General features: G+C 37.9%; 1 protein-coding gene across 1 annotated transcript in view; it reads right to left on the bottom strand.

Annotated features, from left to right (window-relative positions):
- Nucleotides 1-202: 202 nt before the first annotated feature.
- Nucleotides 203-17,242, bottom strand: part of LOC149200756 (uncharacterized) — a 34,775-nt gene continuing 17,735 nt past the window's right edge. The window contains exons 6-8 of the mRNA XM_089401053.1: nt 7,822-7,945; nt 7,282-7,648; nt 203-851 (exon numbers count right to left, since the gene is read on the bottom strand). Of these exons, the coding sequence (XP_089257179.1) occupies nt 203-851; nt 7,282-7,648; nt 7,822-7,945 (1,140 nt within the window). The remainder of the gene's footprint in view (nt 852-7,281; nt 7,649-7,821; nt 7,946-17,242) is intronic.

Raw genomic sequence — 17,242 nt, 5'->3', positions numbered from 1 at the left:
GGAGCTGCAATCAGTAGGCTCGGTACCGGAGGTATCATGCATGTTGCAGACGGTCCCGAGCATCCTTCTCCACCTGGCAAGGAGAGCCTATCCACATGTCATCAACATTGTCCCCAGCACCCGTGTCGCAGCCACCTGGAGGAGCTACCAAATTCAGATTGCCATCGGATGGGTGCGCTGGCTCAACCACGGTCAGATTGTTCTAAGCATTATCTTCTGGAGGCTTAGGCACCTCAGGAATGTTCCCCGCATCCTGCAAATCATCATAATTAAACACAGTTCCTACCACATCTCCCTGGAGCACACTGTCATCCTGAGACTGTGAAGGTGAGGTATGGATTGAGCTGCTGGGCCTATCTTCTTCCTCAGCCAAAATGACTGTAATGCTAGTTGAGAGAATTGGTTTATTGAGCTGACTGTGAAATTTAAAACGGGTGTTTTGGAATGAGTTATGCGGGAAGGGCTTGCCATGCTCAAAGGACGGGGAAGCCGAAGCCAGAGGAATGATATTCTGGGGAGCAGGCTGAGAGTGACCACGATTACCACTGGTGCCTCCACGGCAAGAACAACCATGGCGGCGCACCATCTTCAGGAAAATAGAGAGACCTGAGGAAAGAAATAACCAAGACCAGGCAGAACAGGGATGAGGGTGGGCAAGCCAGGTAAGGAACAAACTTCGGAGAAGCCCCCAAGCTGCCAGAGCAACCCAGGGATGCAGGAATAAAGACAGACGGATGAGGAGAGACTCGATGAGAATGATAACCAAAACCAGAGACGGATCCATGATTAAAACAACCTGCGCCAAATCTCGAACAGGGAGCGCATTCAATGTCGAATGCTTGCCAAGCTGCCTGTATCATAAGAAATTCATATCAATCGCAGGAGGGTAATGAGTGTCGTGCCGAATCACCAGGTGCATATCCAGCTGTCGGCGGAATATTAACCTGCATTGAATGTGCCTCGGGAGCACCCGCATCCGGGTATGAAACAATGTCTTCCATGTTAGGTAGTTTCATTTTTATTGAACCTAAATTCATTTTCATGCTTAACCTCTATTTGGCATCAAACAAAAATGCATGAGGGATCATTCTTTTTCCTTACCATGATGTCTAGGCAGAAAAGGTGCAGAATTTCTAAACTAAAGGAGCATATCCGCTTCATTTCAAGGTATATAGGATGCGTGAATTTAATTGTGGGTATGAATGGTAGAACATGGAAGAACCCTTGGAGGTATGGGCTCACTATGTGGAGCATAGTATGATCTATGCATACACAAGAGTTCACATGCAGGGTCTTACATGAAATATTTTGTTATACCAGACTTTCCCTTTCATCTGTACTAAACTACAACTTCAATTGAAATTTAAAAATAAACGTAGTACAAATTGTATGGAAGCTTGACATGAGGAAAACTTCTAGATAATTTTTGCAAATCTCGTCTAAGATAAGTGAGTAATAACTACAATTATTTCACCAAAGTGAGTACATGGAAGATTTGAACAAACGACATTGTTTATCTATTTTCTGATGCTTTCTTTTTTAGTTTCCCAGGGATAATTCCATAGATAAATAAGACAAATTTAATGTCCAGTGAATGACCACAAAGTAGGTCAATGTGACTCAGAAATATGATGCAGTAGTGACACTCTTAATGTGTGGAATGAACTCCCGGAATCTGAAATATAGAACAATAAACTTCCCAAGTAACCAAAGGCATAAACATATATGACATGAAAAGGGCTACTCATCGTCATCATAAGAGGAAGCCCCTGATCTCACAACAGAAATAACAACGGCCGTAGAGGAGGAAGATAGAAAGAATGAAAATTGTGTTTTCAGTGAATAGTTTTCTTGTGATGCACTATCATGCTATGACTTACTCACCTAGATAATATCACTGAAATTCCCCTGTAGGTGTACATCAGATATCAAATTACTACCTCAATTATTCATCAAGAGAAACGAAGGCATCAATTCTCATTCAGAAACTTCTGCCTGAACTCCACTTGATTGTAATTTGCTGAAATCTTTGATTTCATATTGAGTCATGATCGAAGCAGATGCAGGATTTAAATACATGTCAATGTCGCACTGTATATCACCTTCATATTTCTTACATGTAGCTCTTTAACTTTTAATGAGAATGATTGGGCTAGACTCGTGTTGTGATCCTCCTTGATCATCTTCCCCATTTTGAGAGAAAAGAAGGCTCCTTGCTAAAATACTCTCATGTTTGAAATCAAAGAAACACCCTAAATTTATGTTGTCCATACAAATATTTTTCTACCCTTTAGTATGGAATTGGTAGTAGTTGTTCTGCACATGGACTTTTCACATTCTCATGCTTATTATTTTGGAAGATCTCACACTTATTATCTATCTTCGAATTTCTTTTTTATATACTTGTTCAACAGAAACATTTCTTTCTTTACAAGCCTAATCACGAGTACATTATGAATAAGTGTAACACCATATCTCATGATTTCGGAGCCTGTTTGAGGCGAAATTTTACATCACCAAAATCATCTTGTTGAAAGGAACCTAATGAGAGGTTGCCTTATGTATATTTTGTCTTATTAGATATAATCATGGAACACTGAAGACATTGTTCCCCTCACAAGGGAGAGGTTGTAACAACCTTAATTCCCTTGCATGTACATTTTCTTATTGGTTAGTTTGGTCATGTCATCATTTTATCCTATAAAAGTTACTAAACATGTTATTAGTCCCTGCCCCTTCAGGGCTGCAGAGACTATTTTTACACTATAACCAAAATTTATCCATTCAGTTTAACCCAATGTTTTAGATTTATATTTTATGAAGCATTTTTTTTTTTTTTTTTTTTTTTTTTAACACATGGTGAATCGGTAACTATCAAGTTTAATCCACGGGAGACCCAGGATCAAACCTCATTGCAGGTCGGGTATACTAAGATCATATGATTTTGGCAAGAGCACACCCACGGTAGGGGGGTCCGCCCCTCTAGCCGCCACCACAGCAGGTCACTGTACTCCATGAGATTTGAACTTCAGACCTCCCGGGCTTCGCCCATGTGTCTTACCGTCAAACCAAATCTACTTATCAACATTATACAATGGTCCAATACATAACTTTGGAGGTCTTATTTGGCAAATGTTAGCGTTAGTTAAATGTAAATGTAAATGTCGATTAATACAAAGAGTCTCAATGAGTTTTCAGTTTATGTTAACTAACGCTAACATTGGTTAGAATCATAACCCATATCTTGTTTACCGACATGCAGACACGACAATGTTATGTCACGACATGGCTTTGAATTTTTTTAATTTTTTTTTGAAGTCCATACCTTGTTCCGTGTTCAAAGCTCAACCCTTCCTTTGCAGGAAAGGGACTGCGTGGAACTGCCGAGGAAATCTTGGCTTGGTTCTGGTCTAACCCTTACCCCTGGAATGGGTCAAGGTCTTTCTCTATTCTAATTCAAACATATAATTACAATTCGATTCTTTTGGTTTATATTACAAGATTTTCCAATTTTCGTTATAATCTCTGCCTCCACACCGTTTTGTGACTCTGGACCCCGAATCCTTGATGACTATAAAAGTTGGACTGTGTTAAAGTTTAATATTTACATGTTTGGATATCGGCAAAGAAAGCAACATACTTTTTGTTCATTTTTATAACTTTTTGAGCAACTCTTCCGCCACATTATCACCCAATGAGAAAACTCAAAACTATTGGATACATTAAACAATCCAATATTATCCAGATTCCCGAAATATTGAGAAATCTGATGGACATGGACACAGTCAAAAAAATGATAGACTACGCGGACATTATCACCCAATGAGAAAACCCAAAACTATTGGATACATTAAACAATCCAATATTATCCAGATTCCCAAAATATTGAGAAATCCGACAGACATAAGCACGGTCAAAACCGTACCCATGTCTGTGGGATTCCCAAATATTCCAGAAATCTGTAATCGACTTAAAGATGGCCTCGAGCCATGATCAATTTGCGCACCATAAAATCAAATACAAAAATAAATCCATTCATTCGAGAGAGATCATCGGGGTGCAATATCGGGGCGTGCGACTGATTGATTTAATACCTACGACATTGCAGTTTAAGACATTAAGACACCTCTCCAGCATTTCCAACGACCTCAAAATGCTAAAAAGAATCCATTCATTGCAAGGGAGATCATTGGGGTGCAACAACCTGGTGCGGCTGATTGATTTAATACCTACGACATTCTCGTTTAAGACATTAAGACACCTCAAGCATTTCCAACGATCTCAAATTTGCAACATCTGTAGATTGCAATACCCTTCCAATGTTCCAAGTGAAAACGTTGGAGTCCCATCAAATTTCCGAAGGAGCGTGGGAGACTCTGCATAGTGTTGCACCTGCGCCAACCCGTCAAGTTCCCAACCGACCCTGAGAGCTTTGTATAGTTTTCACAGCGGAGAATCTACCCAATCGAAGAGTTTGAAGCCCGGTCAAGTTCTCAACCGACTCTGGTAATATCTGCTGAGCAGAACACCCGCCAAAGTAAAGACTTTGGAGCAGGCCTGGAATCCTGGAATTTCAAATCTTCACTGCTTATCAAATGGAAGTTTGATGACTATTGTATTTTTCATGCCTTTCATTTTACATTTTACTTAAATTTGTAAATGTCAACTTTCCCTTATCTAGAAAGTCCTTTTCAACTACTTTTGCATCTCAAATTTCATTAATCTTCCTCCAAAAGTACCTTGTTTTTCCTGAGAATTGTTGCAATTTTATTCTATAGTAATATCTTTGGTTTAATTCTCTCTTTTTAATCATAGTCTCTTATTTTCAAATTAAAAAAAATTAAGTTATTTCATTCTCAATTTTATTTTATGTTATAAAATATTTGACATTAAAAACTATTTCAATCTGCAAAGTGGATTTAAGGATATAGATTTTGTTATTCATATAATAACTTTCTATTTATATAATGAAAAATAATTAGAACTTAATTCAATTAATTTTTATATCTTTAAATTTTATATGATTTTAATTAAATATATATCTATGCATATGTGAGAGAAAGAATTAATGAATAAAAAACTACTGAGACTCATACTTAATTCTTTTGGCTAAAAGAATTATAATAATGAGATATCCATGATTTATTTTTATTATATAACAATGAGATATCCATAATTTATTTTTATTCTTACTCATACAAAGCATTATAAATTCTTCAGACTTTTGAAAATATAAGCAAAACAACCAATCCTTACTTCTTTTTTAAGAGTTATGTGTTATAATTATATTAAATTGAACTTCAATTTCATTTAATCATTAAAACAATTAATTTATAAAACAATCCAAAATATATTATAACTAATTAAATCAACATTAAACCTAAAAAACAATTAAATTAATTTTTTAAAATCCACCCAAAAATACAATTAATTTTAAAAAATACACAATAGCATTTTGATTTTTTTTTTTTTAAAATAAGAAAAGCTTCCAACATCAAGTGCCTACCACTGGCTGAAACAACTAAATTTGTATTAACCTCAAACCATGTACATTCATAAAACTCATAAAACTAACAACCTCAATCAAACCTACAACCTCCACAATCACATTGGGAGTAAGTCCTAGCATTTCTTTAGCAAGTCAAAAACACCTCAAAATACTTATGTGCTTTACTGGAGTAATAGCAACGATGTAAACTATAGATATTTTAAACCCTGGTTGGGCATGCGAGTGAGATCAGGATGGCCTCTCAACTCTTGAGGAAGTGTGAAGTGCATAAGTACGCTTATGTCAATAAATTTAAAGTTTTGGGTGCATTCAATATTATTAGTATTAGTATGAATGCTATCTCAATCCATTTAAATTTGAATATGTAAAGTTTCAAAATGCATATGAAAAATTCACACAAATGAATAACATATCAAATTTGGAATTTGATATATTCAGCCAAACATATTATTATATAATAACTATTTTAATATAATCATATGGTATCTTCTTAAAAGATTATCCCACAAAGTTTTTAGTTGAGATAACAATTTGGTTATTAGGATTGTACAAAGTTTGAACCCTTAACAAATCCAGTGATAAACACACAAATTCTAACTAGAAGTAATTATGGTGCTATAGGACATTGCATTATACAACAAATTGACATGAATGGTATAGATAAAAGATCAATTGCATTAGGTTTCCAAAAATAAAAATATTTTACGAAAATTTTTATGAGTATTCCAAAAAAAATTGGTAAAATGTCAGACCACCTATTGTATTGAAAGAAAAAAAATTGACTTGAAAGATGATAAATTCAAAGAGAAAACAATAGAAAGAGATATGGTGCACTAAGAAAATCAGAAATAGAATTTGAAAACATAAGATTATGATAATAAACTAATCCTAACGTACTTAACAATATTTAAATATTTAAACAAAAAGATAAAAATCTACTCACAAAACCATTTGAACCATTTATAATAAACCAAGCTCTTTAATTTTCAATTTGCATTAACAAAATAAATCATGTTTTACCATGGAGGCATACCTTAATTTTAAATAATTGTTTCATATCCTCCTCTCCTTCCATTTCTGCACAATGCCAAAAACATCTTAATCAGAAAGGTTATGGCAGCGGAGGGGAAGTCGTCCACACTGTCCTCGACAACATTCGCCTCTATATGAATAGTAGGACTACAATAGAAAGGCTCGTGAAACGATTCTTGCAGCCAAAAGGGAATTCCCCGCATGAGATGGATTCGGTGCTGGAATCCTATGGGAAATGGGAAAGGCCCAAGGGTGCCATGCGTAGTTGAAGATGGGGATGGGGGAACCCAGTTTTTGCGGGGATGTTTTAGAAAGATTACATTGGAATTTGGAACACAATCTGAGTGCACTAAATGATTGTGATATGGCATTGTATTTTGATTAATAATCTTTCACCGTATTTGAGTTACTATGGGCATGCCAGAGAGATTGAGAGTGTAGAACAATGGTTGGAAACTTGAATTCCCAGTTATAAATATTCAATGCAATGCAATTATGCTGTATCATAGAGTTGTGGATTTAATATGGATATGCTCGAGAGATTGAGAGTGCAGCCAACTACTTGTATTTAAACTGATGCTGAAAGGAAAATCCCTTCAATCGTATAGGTATTATAATTTTTGATGATTTAAATTTGAAATCAGATGTCATTATCACAGGTTGCAGATATCAAAGAGAAGTAATATGTGACGGGTTAAATTTTCTGGTTGTCGTCAAATACGTCTTGAAACCTAAAATACGTCTTAAAAGACGTCAAATTCCAGTCCTGCTTTGGAGGCCTATCAAGTTCCCTACCGAGTTTGGGAGCACCTACAAAGAAGAACACCCACTCAAGTGAATATGCTGGAGGCTCGTCAAGTTGCCAACCCACTCTGGGAGTGTCGACAAAGCAAAGAACTGGCCCAGGTGAAGTTGTTGGAGGCCCATTAAATTCCCAATCCAATCTAGGAGTGTCTGCAACATTTGCATAACGGTGCATCAACGAAAGTGAAGATGTTGGAGGTTGGTCAAGTTGCCAACCCACTTTAGGAGCATCTGCAGAGCAAAGCACTGACCCAAGTGAAGACATTCGAGGCCCATTAAATTCCCAATCCAATTTGGGAGTGTCTGTAACGTTTGCATAGCGGTGCATTAGCCAAAGTGAAGACGTTGGAGACCCATCAAATCCCCAATTGAGTCTGGTAGCGTTTGCATAACCGAGCACCCACCCAAGTGAAGCCGTTGGAGACCTGTCAAGCTCCCAACCGAATCTGGGAGCATCTATAGAGTAGAGCATCTACCTAAGTCAAGATATTGGAGGCCCACCAAATTCCCAATAGAGTCTGGGAGTGTTTGCAGCGTGAAGCACCCACTCAAATTAAAATGTTGTAGGCTTATCAAGTTCCCAACCGAGTCTAGAAGCATCTACAAAGAGAAGCACCAGCCTAAGTGAAAAAGTCAGAGGCCCGTCAAGTTTCCAATCGAATCTAGGAGCCTTTGTAGACTAGAACGTCCCCCCAAGTCAAGACGTTGGAGACCCGTCAAGTTCCCAACCGAGTCATGTAGCCTCTGCAAAGAGAAGCACCCACCTAAGTCAAGGCTTTGGAGTGACAGCAAGGTACCAACTGAGTTTGGGGGCATCTGGAGAGTAGAGCACCCCTCCAAGTCAAGACTTTGGAGTCCCGTTAAATTCCCAACTGAGTCTGGGAGCGTCTACAGAGCAAAACACCTGCATAGGTCTAAACTTTGAAGACTCGGTTAAGTTCCCCAGTGAGTTTGGGAGCATCTGCAGACCGAGCAATACTTTAATCCAACGTGTCTTAAGGAATCCATATGACAGAATTCATTTGGCAAAATTTCAAGGTGACTCTCATACAGACAAATTTTTGGAGGTGCTTCAGCGTTCTAATGGACTTTGGAACTTTTGAAAGGGGAGCACGAATATACAATTCCCTCAATTTGAGAGGTGCATGCAATGTACATTAATAAAGTGTGTTTGACACTGTAATTGTGAATATTTTGGCATTGTGGTATGCGAAGACGATTATCAAGTGCAAGCGATATTTATAATTTGGAGAAAAACAAAACAAAAATCTGCTTGAAAGAAAAAGAAAAGATTACCTGAGATTCATGTTGCCACAATGTTTGTAGGTGGCTCACGTTCTGTATATATAAAACTCGTAAAGTTTTGAGTGAAATCAAGGTAAGGATGAGTATGGGAAATTCTCCCAATAGAGATATATTAGTTGTGGTAACTTCCCCACCCGGAATAGGCATTCAACAAAATAGCCTTCAGCCCAAAGAAATTGTAAGCAAGTTAGGTTGAAGCTGTTCGCAAGGGTTTCCAAAGATTGTTTAGACACATTTCCGTGAACCATGCTAATTCCATGCACCTGAATTGAACACCTCGAACTTTTAAAAACAAGATGGTCAATCCTAAAAAGTTGTAATACTTCAAAAGATTAACACAACTTTATTTTGAAACCCGTTGAAATCTACAAAACACTTACAGGAGATCGTGTCAAAATATTATGAAGAAGGCTGTCAGTGAGCCACCAAAGCCGAAGCTCACATCCAGGAGTTTCCTTTGCGAGATCTCTGCCAAGGTCTCTAACATGGTCGTGCATTCTTATACAATTTTCACTGTTGACCTCAACAACGCATATGTTCTCTAGGTTACGAAGACCCAATCATCCTTCCCAATCAGATGTGTGATGGAAATAATAATCCCAACCACCGCAATAAACACCCTAATAGCAGTCATACTTGTCAAAAGTATTTTTGTAGGTTGCGTCTTTGTTTGAAGATGGAAGGACTGAAGCCAGAATAAAAGTACCACGCGAACCATTCTGTAGCACATCACATGAAGTTTAGCAAATATGGGCAAGCATTTACAGCGCAACTATTGTCCCTACTCCATAAACACCTACGCGATTACTGTCGACACTCAACAATAACATCGTATTAATTATTTTTCTTTGTCATGTATTAATGTCAAATTCTATGTTGAGATAAATATAGATGTAAAAGTCATTTTGTAAGTGAGGGAAAGAGAGGTTGGTTAAGTTAGACACCTAGAGTCCGTGAGGAGAAAATCGTAGAGCAAATTTTGGTGGTGTGCGTGAAAATGTATTTTCATGAATTAGAATTTAATCTTAAATTTTTATTGTGTTGCTCCAAGCTTACTCTGTTTTACTCTATTTTTTTTGCCATGAGTGAATTCTGTGTTTTTTAAGCCTCGGGATAGCTGCGTGAAATCCTTGTATAGCTATGCCAAAATCCTTAACGCATGTGAACTCTCCGCGAAACTACTTTCCTATGCTTCTTCTCCCCTCTGTCTCTCCACCTAAATCCTATTTTCTAACATGGTATCAGAACGGGTTAAACTCTGTTAATGTAAAAACAAGTGTTTTTAGGTTAAACTCTGTTAATGTAAAAACAAGAATTTTCGGGTTAAACTTTGTTAATGTAAAAACAAGTGTTTTTACTAGAAGTTAAAATTGTTTTGAGGGTAGATTGTTTTTAGCATATTTACGAGCAGGTAGAAAGTTTGTTTTCTTACACTTAGAAATGGAAGCATCAAGCAAAAGATTGACTAATCCTCAAATACCTCAGTTTAAAGGCAAAAATTATGATTATTGGGCTATTACAATGAAGGACATGTTTTCTTCTCAAGAAATTTGGCATTTGGTGGAGAATGGTTTTCAAGAACCAGCAGATGCAACAACATACAATGTCCTGTCTCAAGAAAAAAGAGAGTTGTTAAGAGATAATAGGAAGAAGGATGCAAAAACCCTCTTCTACATTTTTCAAGCAATTCATGAAAGTGTTTTCCCAAGGGTTGCAGTAGCAATGAGGTCCAAGCAAGAATGGGACACACTCCAGACAACCCACCAAGGCGTGGCAAAGGTCAAGACAACAAAGCTGCAAATGTTGAGAAGAGACTTTGAAATACTTTGTATGAAAGAGTTTGAGAATGTAAACTCATTTTTTTCACATGTAATTGGGATAGTTACTCAAATCAGGTCTCATGGTGAGACACTTGAGGAAAGAAGAATAGTTGAGAAAGTTTTCTAGTAATATTTGAGAAGAGACAAATGATCTCTCACAGTTCTTAGTGGATGAGCTTAATGCATCACTGATTTCTCATGTACATAGACTAAATAGAGAAACAAGCTCCTCATTGGAGCATGCCTTCAAAACACAAGTATCATTTGGTCAAGTTCGAGGCAGAGGAAGATCATATGCTAGAGGAAGAGGAAGAATACCACACAGAAGTGGAAGAAGCAGCCCTTCAAGCTCAAATGGAAGAGGCAGCAATCAAAATCCAAGTCAAAGCCCAACCCAAAATCAAGCACAAGGTTAGAGGTATGATAAATCTCAAGTTCAATTTCATTACTATAAGAAGTATGGACATTATGCAAATGAATGTAGAAAGAATAAATATGACAAGCCAAGCATAAATTTCACAAAAGAAAGTCAGAGCCATGATAACACGTTTTTAGCTTGTAATGTAGCACAAGAAAAACAAAGTGATATGATATATGGTATCAAGATTCAGGATGTAGCAACCACATGTCAGGAAACATAGAAACATTTTCCAATCTAGATGAAAGTGTGAAATCTGAAGTGACATTACGGACTGATATCAAAGTCTTTGTTATGAGAAAAGGAAGCGTTAATATCCTAACAAAGAAGGGGGAGAATAAGTACATATCAGATGTTTACTTTGTCCCCGGTTTGAAGCATAACCTCATGAGCATTTGATAGCTCATACAAAAGGGCTACAATGTCTTTTTCAAAAATGATGTGTGCATAATTTTGGATAGACCTCCATTCAGACAGTTGATTGCAAAGGTTCAGATGACAAACAATAGAATGTTTCCCCTAAAAATAACATCAGATTTGCAGAGAGAAGGTGCACAAGCACAACTCTCAATGAACCCACAAGAGGATGCAAGAAAAGATGCGGATGTCATACAAGTAAACTTTCAATCAGAGGTCAAAGATGAAAATTGGTTATGGCATTTGATATTTGGACATCTCAACTTTGGAGGTTTGAATTTTCTGCATAGGAAAAGCATGGTGAAGGGACTACCACTCATAGAAAAACCGGACAGCCTATGTGAAGGACGTATCTTGGGCAAGCAACATAGAGAGACATTTCTAGCAGGAAAGTCAGTAAAGGCAAAGGCACCTTTGGAGATTGTCCACTCAGATTTATGTGGACCAATGCAGACACCAACAATTGGTGGCAGCCACTATTTATTGACCTTCATAGATGACTACAAAAAGAAGACATGGGTCGAAGTGTTTGAGCACTTTCGCCAATACAAATCTCTTATTGAGAAGAAAAGTGAACACTACATCAAAGTCCTCAGGACTGACAAAGGTGGAGAATACAATTCAAATGATTTCCTTCATTTTTGTAGGGATCATGGAATTCACAAGAAATTTACAACAAGGTATACACCTCAGCAAAATGGTGTGGCAGAAAGGAAGAATAGGACCATTATGGAAATGGCGAGTATGATGAAGGCAAAGCATTTTCCAAATGATTATTGGGCTGAAGTTGTCGCTTGTGCAACATATATCTTGAATAGATGTCCAACCAAAAGCGTCCAGAACATAGTTCCTGAAGAGGCATGGAGTGGAAGAAAGCATAGTGTCACTCACATGAGAGTTTTTGGATGTGTGGCGTATGCACATGTCCTGGATGAGTTGAGGAAGAAGTTGGATAGAAAGGGGGAGAAATGTATATTTGTTGGATACAGTGATGAATCCAAGGCATACAAACTCTACAATCCATTAACCAAGAAGGTCATAATCAGCAGAGATGTGCAGTTTATAGAAGAGGAAGCATGGGATGGAAGTTTAGAGAAGACAGTCAATGTCAAAGCATGTATACCACATGAGGACAAAGAGGAATTAACAGCAACAAGTAATTCCTCAACATTTATTCCCACTACTCCTATTCAAGCGCAACAAAGCAGGCAACAAGAAACACCATCAACGAATAATAGGACAATTTTTCGCAACTAAGCAAGTGCTTCTCCAAGCACGCAGCAAAGTGCAACACCAAGTGATATGTCAAGCCCATCTTCAGTAGGCGTAGACCAAAATTCAAAATTCAGAAATTTAAATGAAATTTATGAGCAAGATGAGGTTGATAGTAACACTGGTCTGAATTCCTTATTTGCCTTGTTTTGTCATGTAGATGGCCCAATCCATTTTGAGGATAAAGTCAAAGAATGGAGGAAGAAATAGAAGCAATAGAAAGGAATGACACATGGGAGTTAGTGAACCTTCCGAAAGGAAAACATGTCATTGGAGTGAAGTGGGTCTATAAGACCAAAAGCAACATTGAGGGATAGATTGAAAGCCACAAAGCAAGCCTAGTCATCAAATGATATAAGTAGTAGCATGGAAGATATTACGTGAAGAATTTTGTGCCAGTCGCAAGGATGGAGATAGTGCGGGTAGTTGTGACGATTGTCGTGAAGCATAAGTGGAAAGTGTATCAAATGGACTTAAAATAAGCATTCTTGAATGGAGTGTTGAAAGAGGAAGTGTATGTTGTGCAACCACCTAGTTATGAGGTAGAAGGCCAAGAAGACAAAGTGTATCGGTTGAGGAAATCTCTTTATGGGTTGAAGCAAGCACCGCATGCATGGTATAGCAGGATAGATTCCTACTTGTTGGACAATGGTTTCGACAAATGTGACAGTGAGCCTACTCTCTACATCAAAGAGAGTGATGGTAAGATTCTTATTGTTGTCTTATATGTAGATGATTTGATTTTTACAGGCAGTGATGATTTCCTCATCGCTGATTTCAAACAAGTCATGAAGAGTGAATTTGAAATGACTGACTTGGGACTGTTAAGATATTTTTTGGGCATAGAAGTGAAGCAAATAGAAAAATAGCATTTTTATCTCTCAAGTGAAGTATGTGGCAGACATATTGGAGGGGTTTAAAATGTAGAACAGCAAGCCCACACCAACTCCAACTATCATGGGGTTGAAGTTGAGCAAAGAAGATTACAACAGCAATGCCAATCCAACATTATACAAAAGCATGACATGTAGCTTGATGTATTTGACTACCACTAGGCCGAATATAATGTATGTAGTAAGTTTGGTGTCGAGGTTAATGGAGACACATTGGCAAGCAGCAAAAAGGATTCTAGGGTATGTTAATGGGACAAAACAGTATGGCGTTTTGTACACAACAACAAGTGATTTCAGGTTGGTTGGTTACACTGACAGTGATTGGGCAAGAAGTGTCGATGACAGAAAGAGCACGTTAAGATATGTTTTCCATTTTGGTTCCGAAGCCATTTCATGGGCCTCCAAGAAGCGGCCAATAGTGTCATTGTCAACAACAGAAGTTGAATATGTCGCAGCAACAACAACAGTGTGTTAGGCAGTTTGGATGAGGAGGATGTTGAGGGATCTTCATCATGACCAAGAGGGAACGACAACTATTTTCTGCAACAACACCTCAGCAATTGCATTGTTAAAGAATTTTTTCTTTCACAAGAGGACCAAACATATTGATGCTAAATATTATTTTATCATAGATTTGATTAACAATGATGAAATTGTGTTGCAGCACTACAGGTAACAGGAACAATTTGTTGATATCTTCACAAAGCCATTGGCACGTGAAAGTTTTGTTTATCTCGGAAATTGTTTGGGAATTTTCAATAGGGGCAATTGTGATTAAGGGGGACTGATTGAAATAATAGTCCCAACCACCACAATAAACACCCTATAGCAACTATACTTGTTAGAAGTATTTTGCAGTTTGTGTCTTTATTTGAAGATGGAAGGGCTGAAACCAAAATAGAAGTACCGTGCAAACCATTCCGTAGCACATCATAGAAGTTAAGGAATTTATTGAAGTTTATCAAATATGAGCAAGAATTTACCCCAACGGTTAGAATTTAATGAAGTTTGTGCTATGTGCAGAAGGTCAGATTGGTTGTGTTGTGTCAGTGCCACTTCCTTAATTGTATATGGGGAGTTGAAGCAGATTGTAGTAGAATCTCATCACATGTTTACCCCAGCGGGTCAGTTAACATGGGTAAATGTGGGAGGAGGGTGTTACAACATCAATGCTTCTTCATGAGTCTGAGATAAGTATGAGATATCTATGCTCATATCTATTGTTATGAACTATAGATTGCATATTTGTGACATGTTTGACAAAATTCCTATCATGGATAGTAGGGTTCAAATCAATTTCTTGTACCAATGATTGCATTAGTAGCCTTATTCCATTGCTATTTATCATTTCTGAAATTTGATGAAGTTCTGGGCAGTGGCCTAAGTCTTGGCCCTTCAAAAGTGGCACAATATTTGGGGTCACTGGCTGAGAATTGGTTGAAAAAGTCCACAATCGTTGGCATGCCTTGTTGTGGGAGTGACTAGAAGACCTCTGTCACATGCATGGCTTGTCATGGGAGCAGCTGGGGGTCCAGATCAGTGAAATGTCAAGTTATCTCAAGGCTTGGTCACCTAGAAGGGTTAGTTAGCTCCTGAAGGTTATGTAGCATGTGTGGAACATCATATTGGTTTGGTTTTATCGATTCCACTTCCTTAATTGTACATGGGGAGTTGAATCACATCATAGTAGCCTCTCATCACATGTTTACCCTAGCAGACTAGCTAACTTGGGTAAATGTGGGAGAAGGGTTTTACATTACCAATGCAATAATTAACTATCCAACTTATTGTTGGGTTGTGTTATATTCTTTCCATGACTAGCTCCCCTAGTTAACTAGGGGCTTATAGGGGGTTTGACGGGGTCGGGTAACCCCCCTCTACAAGGTCTGGGGCAGCGGCCTGGGGAAATTTTTTTTGGACCTTATATTATGTGAGCGAACTTACCTATGGTTTTGTGCATGGTTTTCGCACATGGTTTTGGGCACGATGGTTTTCAGTCCATGGTATTGGATGCTTCGGCATGTATATATATGTATTGTAACATATGAAAAGAAAATAATGAAAAATAAATTTGGTAGTCTCGGTTTTGGGATCCTGAGGAAATCTCTGTGTATATGTGTTTTATGTGTTATGCTATCGCATTGTTTATTTTATGTGTTTTAGAATTCATATGTAGGTAATTTCTATATGGGGTTAAAACCTACATTTTTTATCATAGTTGTTTTGGCTTCAAGGGGACACCTTAGTTGTTAAGGGGTTTCCCTCAGGCCTATGGTAGACCCTGTTAAGTGGGAGATCTGCAGGATCGATTCTGGTGGTGAAAGAAGATGGCAAGCAGTGGAAAGATAGAGATCAAGAAATTTAATGGTCATAGTTTTGAGTTATGGAAACTCAAGATGGAGGATCTATTGGTAGATAAAGATCAGTGGATCACAGTAGATATGGGTACTAAACCAACAAGAGTGTCTGATGAAGAATGGAAGAAGTTGGATCAGAAGGCAAAGAGCACAATACGATTGTGTGTCTCAAATTTAGTATTGCTGAATGTATCAAGGGAAGCTACGACTAAGGCTTTGTGGGTCAAATAAGGGACTTTGTACCAATCTAAGTCTCTGGTGAATAAATTGTTCCTACCGAAAAAGCTATATAACCTAAGGATAAAAGACAGAGACTTGGTGACAGAGCATCTGAATGCATTTAATACTGTGGTAAATCAGTTATTATATGTTGATATTAAAATTTCAGAGGAAGATAATTGCATCAGTTTGTCATGTCCTCTACTAGATTCGTGGGATAGTCTGGTTATTGCAATAGGTAGAAATGCAATTTTCTTGTAGTTTGATGAAATAATCTCATCCTTACTAATGGAGGAGATGAGATGGAAAAATATGGAGTGCTAGAATGGTGATGCCTTGTCTGTACGAGCATGGTTCCTGAACAGAAACAAAAATAAGTCATCGAGTGGGAGATCTAATTCTAAAGGGAGATCTAAGTCTCTAGCAAAACCTGTAAAGGTGGTGTGCTGGAAATGTGGAAAGGAAGGGCACTACAAGACGAATGTAAATCTAAAGCTCCTGACAAAGGAAAGGGATCTAATGATGCTCCTCCTGTAGAGGCAAAAACCACCTCAGATGAAGGAGGGGATGCGTACTTGGCTTCTTCAAGTACACATGTAGATCATGAGGCATGGTTGATTGACTCAGGTGCATCCTTTCACTTCACTCCCCATAGAGAATGGTTCTGCGAGTATGAAAAATATGATGGTGGTGATGTCTTCTTAGGGGATGACAGGAAGGCTAGAATCATTGGTCATGGAAAAGTCAAGTTGAAGTTGCAAGGTGGAAGGATTAGAACACTTCCGGTGTTTTGCATATTCCTGCATTAGCCAAAAATCTAATTTTTGTAAGCAAGCTAGATGATGCAGGTGTAAAAACAGTGTTCGAGAAATACACCTGCAAGATGGTTCTAGGAGCACTGGTATTGATGCAAGGAGTTCATATTGGAACTCTGTACAAGCTGCAAGGTATCACTGTTGTTGATGGATGCAACAATTCTGTGGTTCCTGAAAGTGGAGAAAAGACCATGCTATGGCATTAAAGGCTTGGAAATATTGGAGAGAAGGGCCTTCGAATACTTCATGGTAAAGGTATGATAGAAGGTATCACTAATATCTCTCTGGATTTTGATTTTTATGAAAATTGTGTATATGGGTAGCAGAATCGGGTGAGTTTCCCCTCTAGTGGTAAGAGGGCGAAACAAATATTAGAGCTTG

Source organism: Pinus tabuliformis, chromosome 2_1 (assembly GCF_031772625.1).
Source record: "Pinus tabuliformis cultivar Carrire ecotype Pingquan chromosome 2_1, CPIR1, whole genome shotgun sequence".
NCBI classification, from domain to species: domain Eukaryota; kingdom Viridiplantae; phylum Streptophyta; class Pinopsida; order Pinales; family Pinaceae; genus Pinus; species Pinus tabuliformis.
This window is presented reverse-complemented; position numbering and strand designations above follow the sequence as displayed.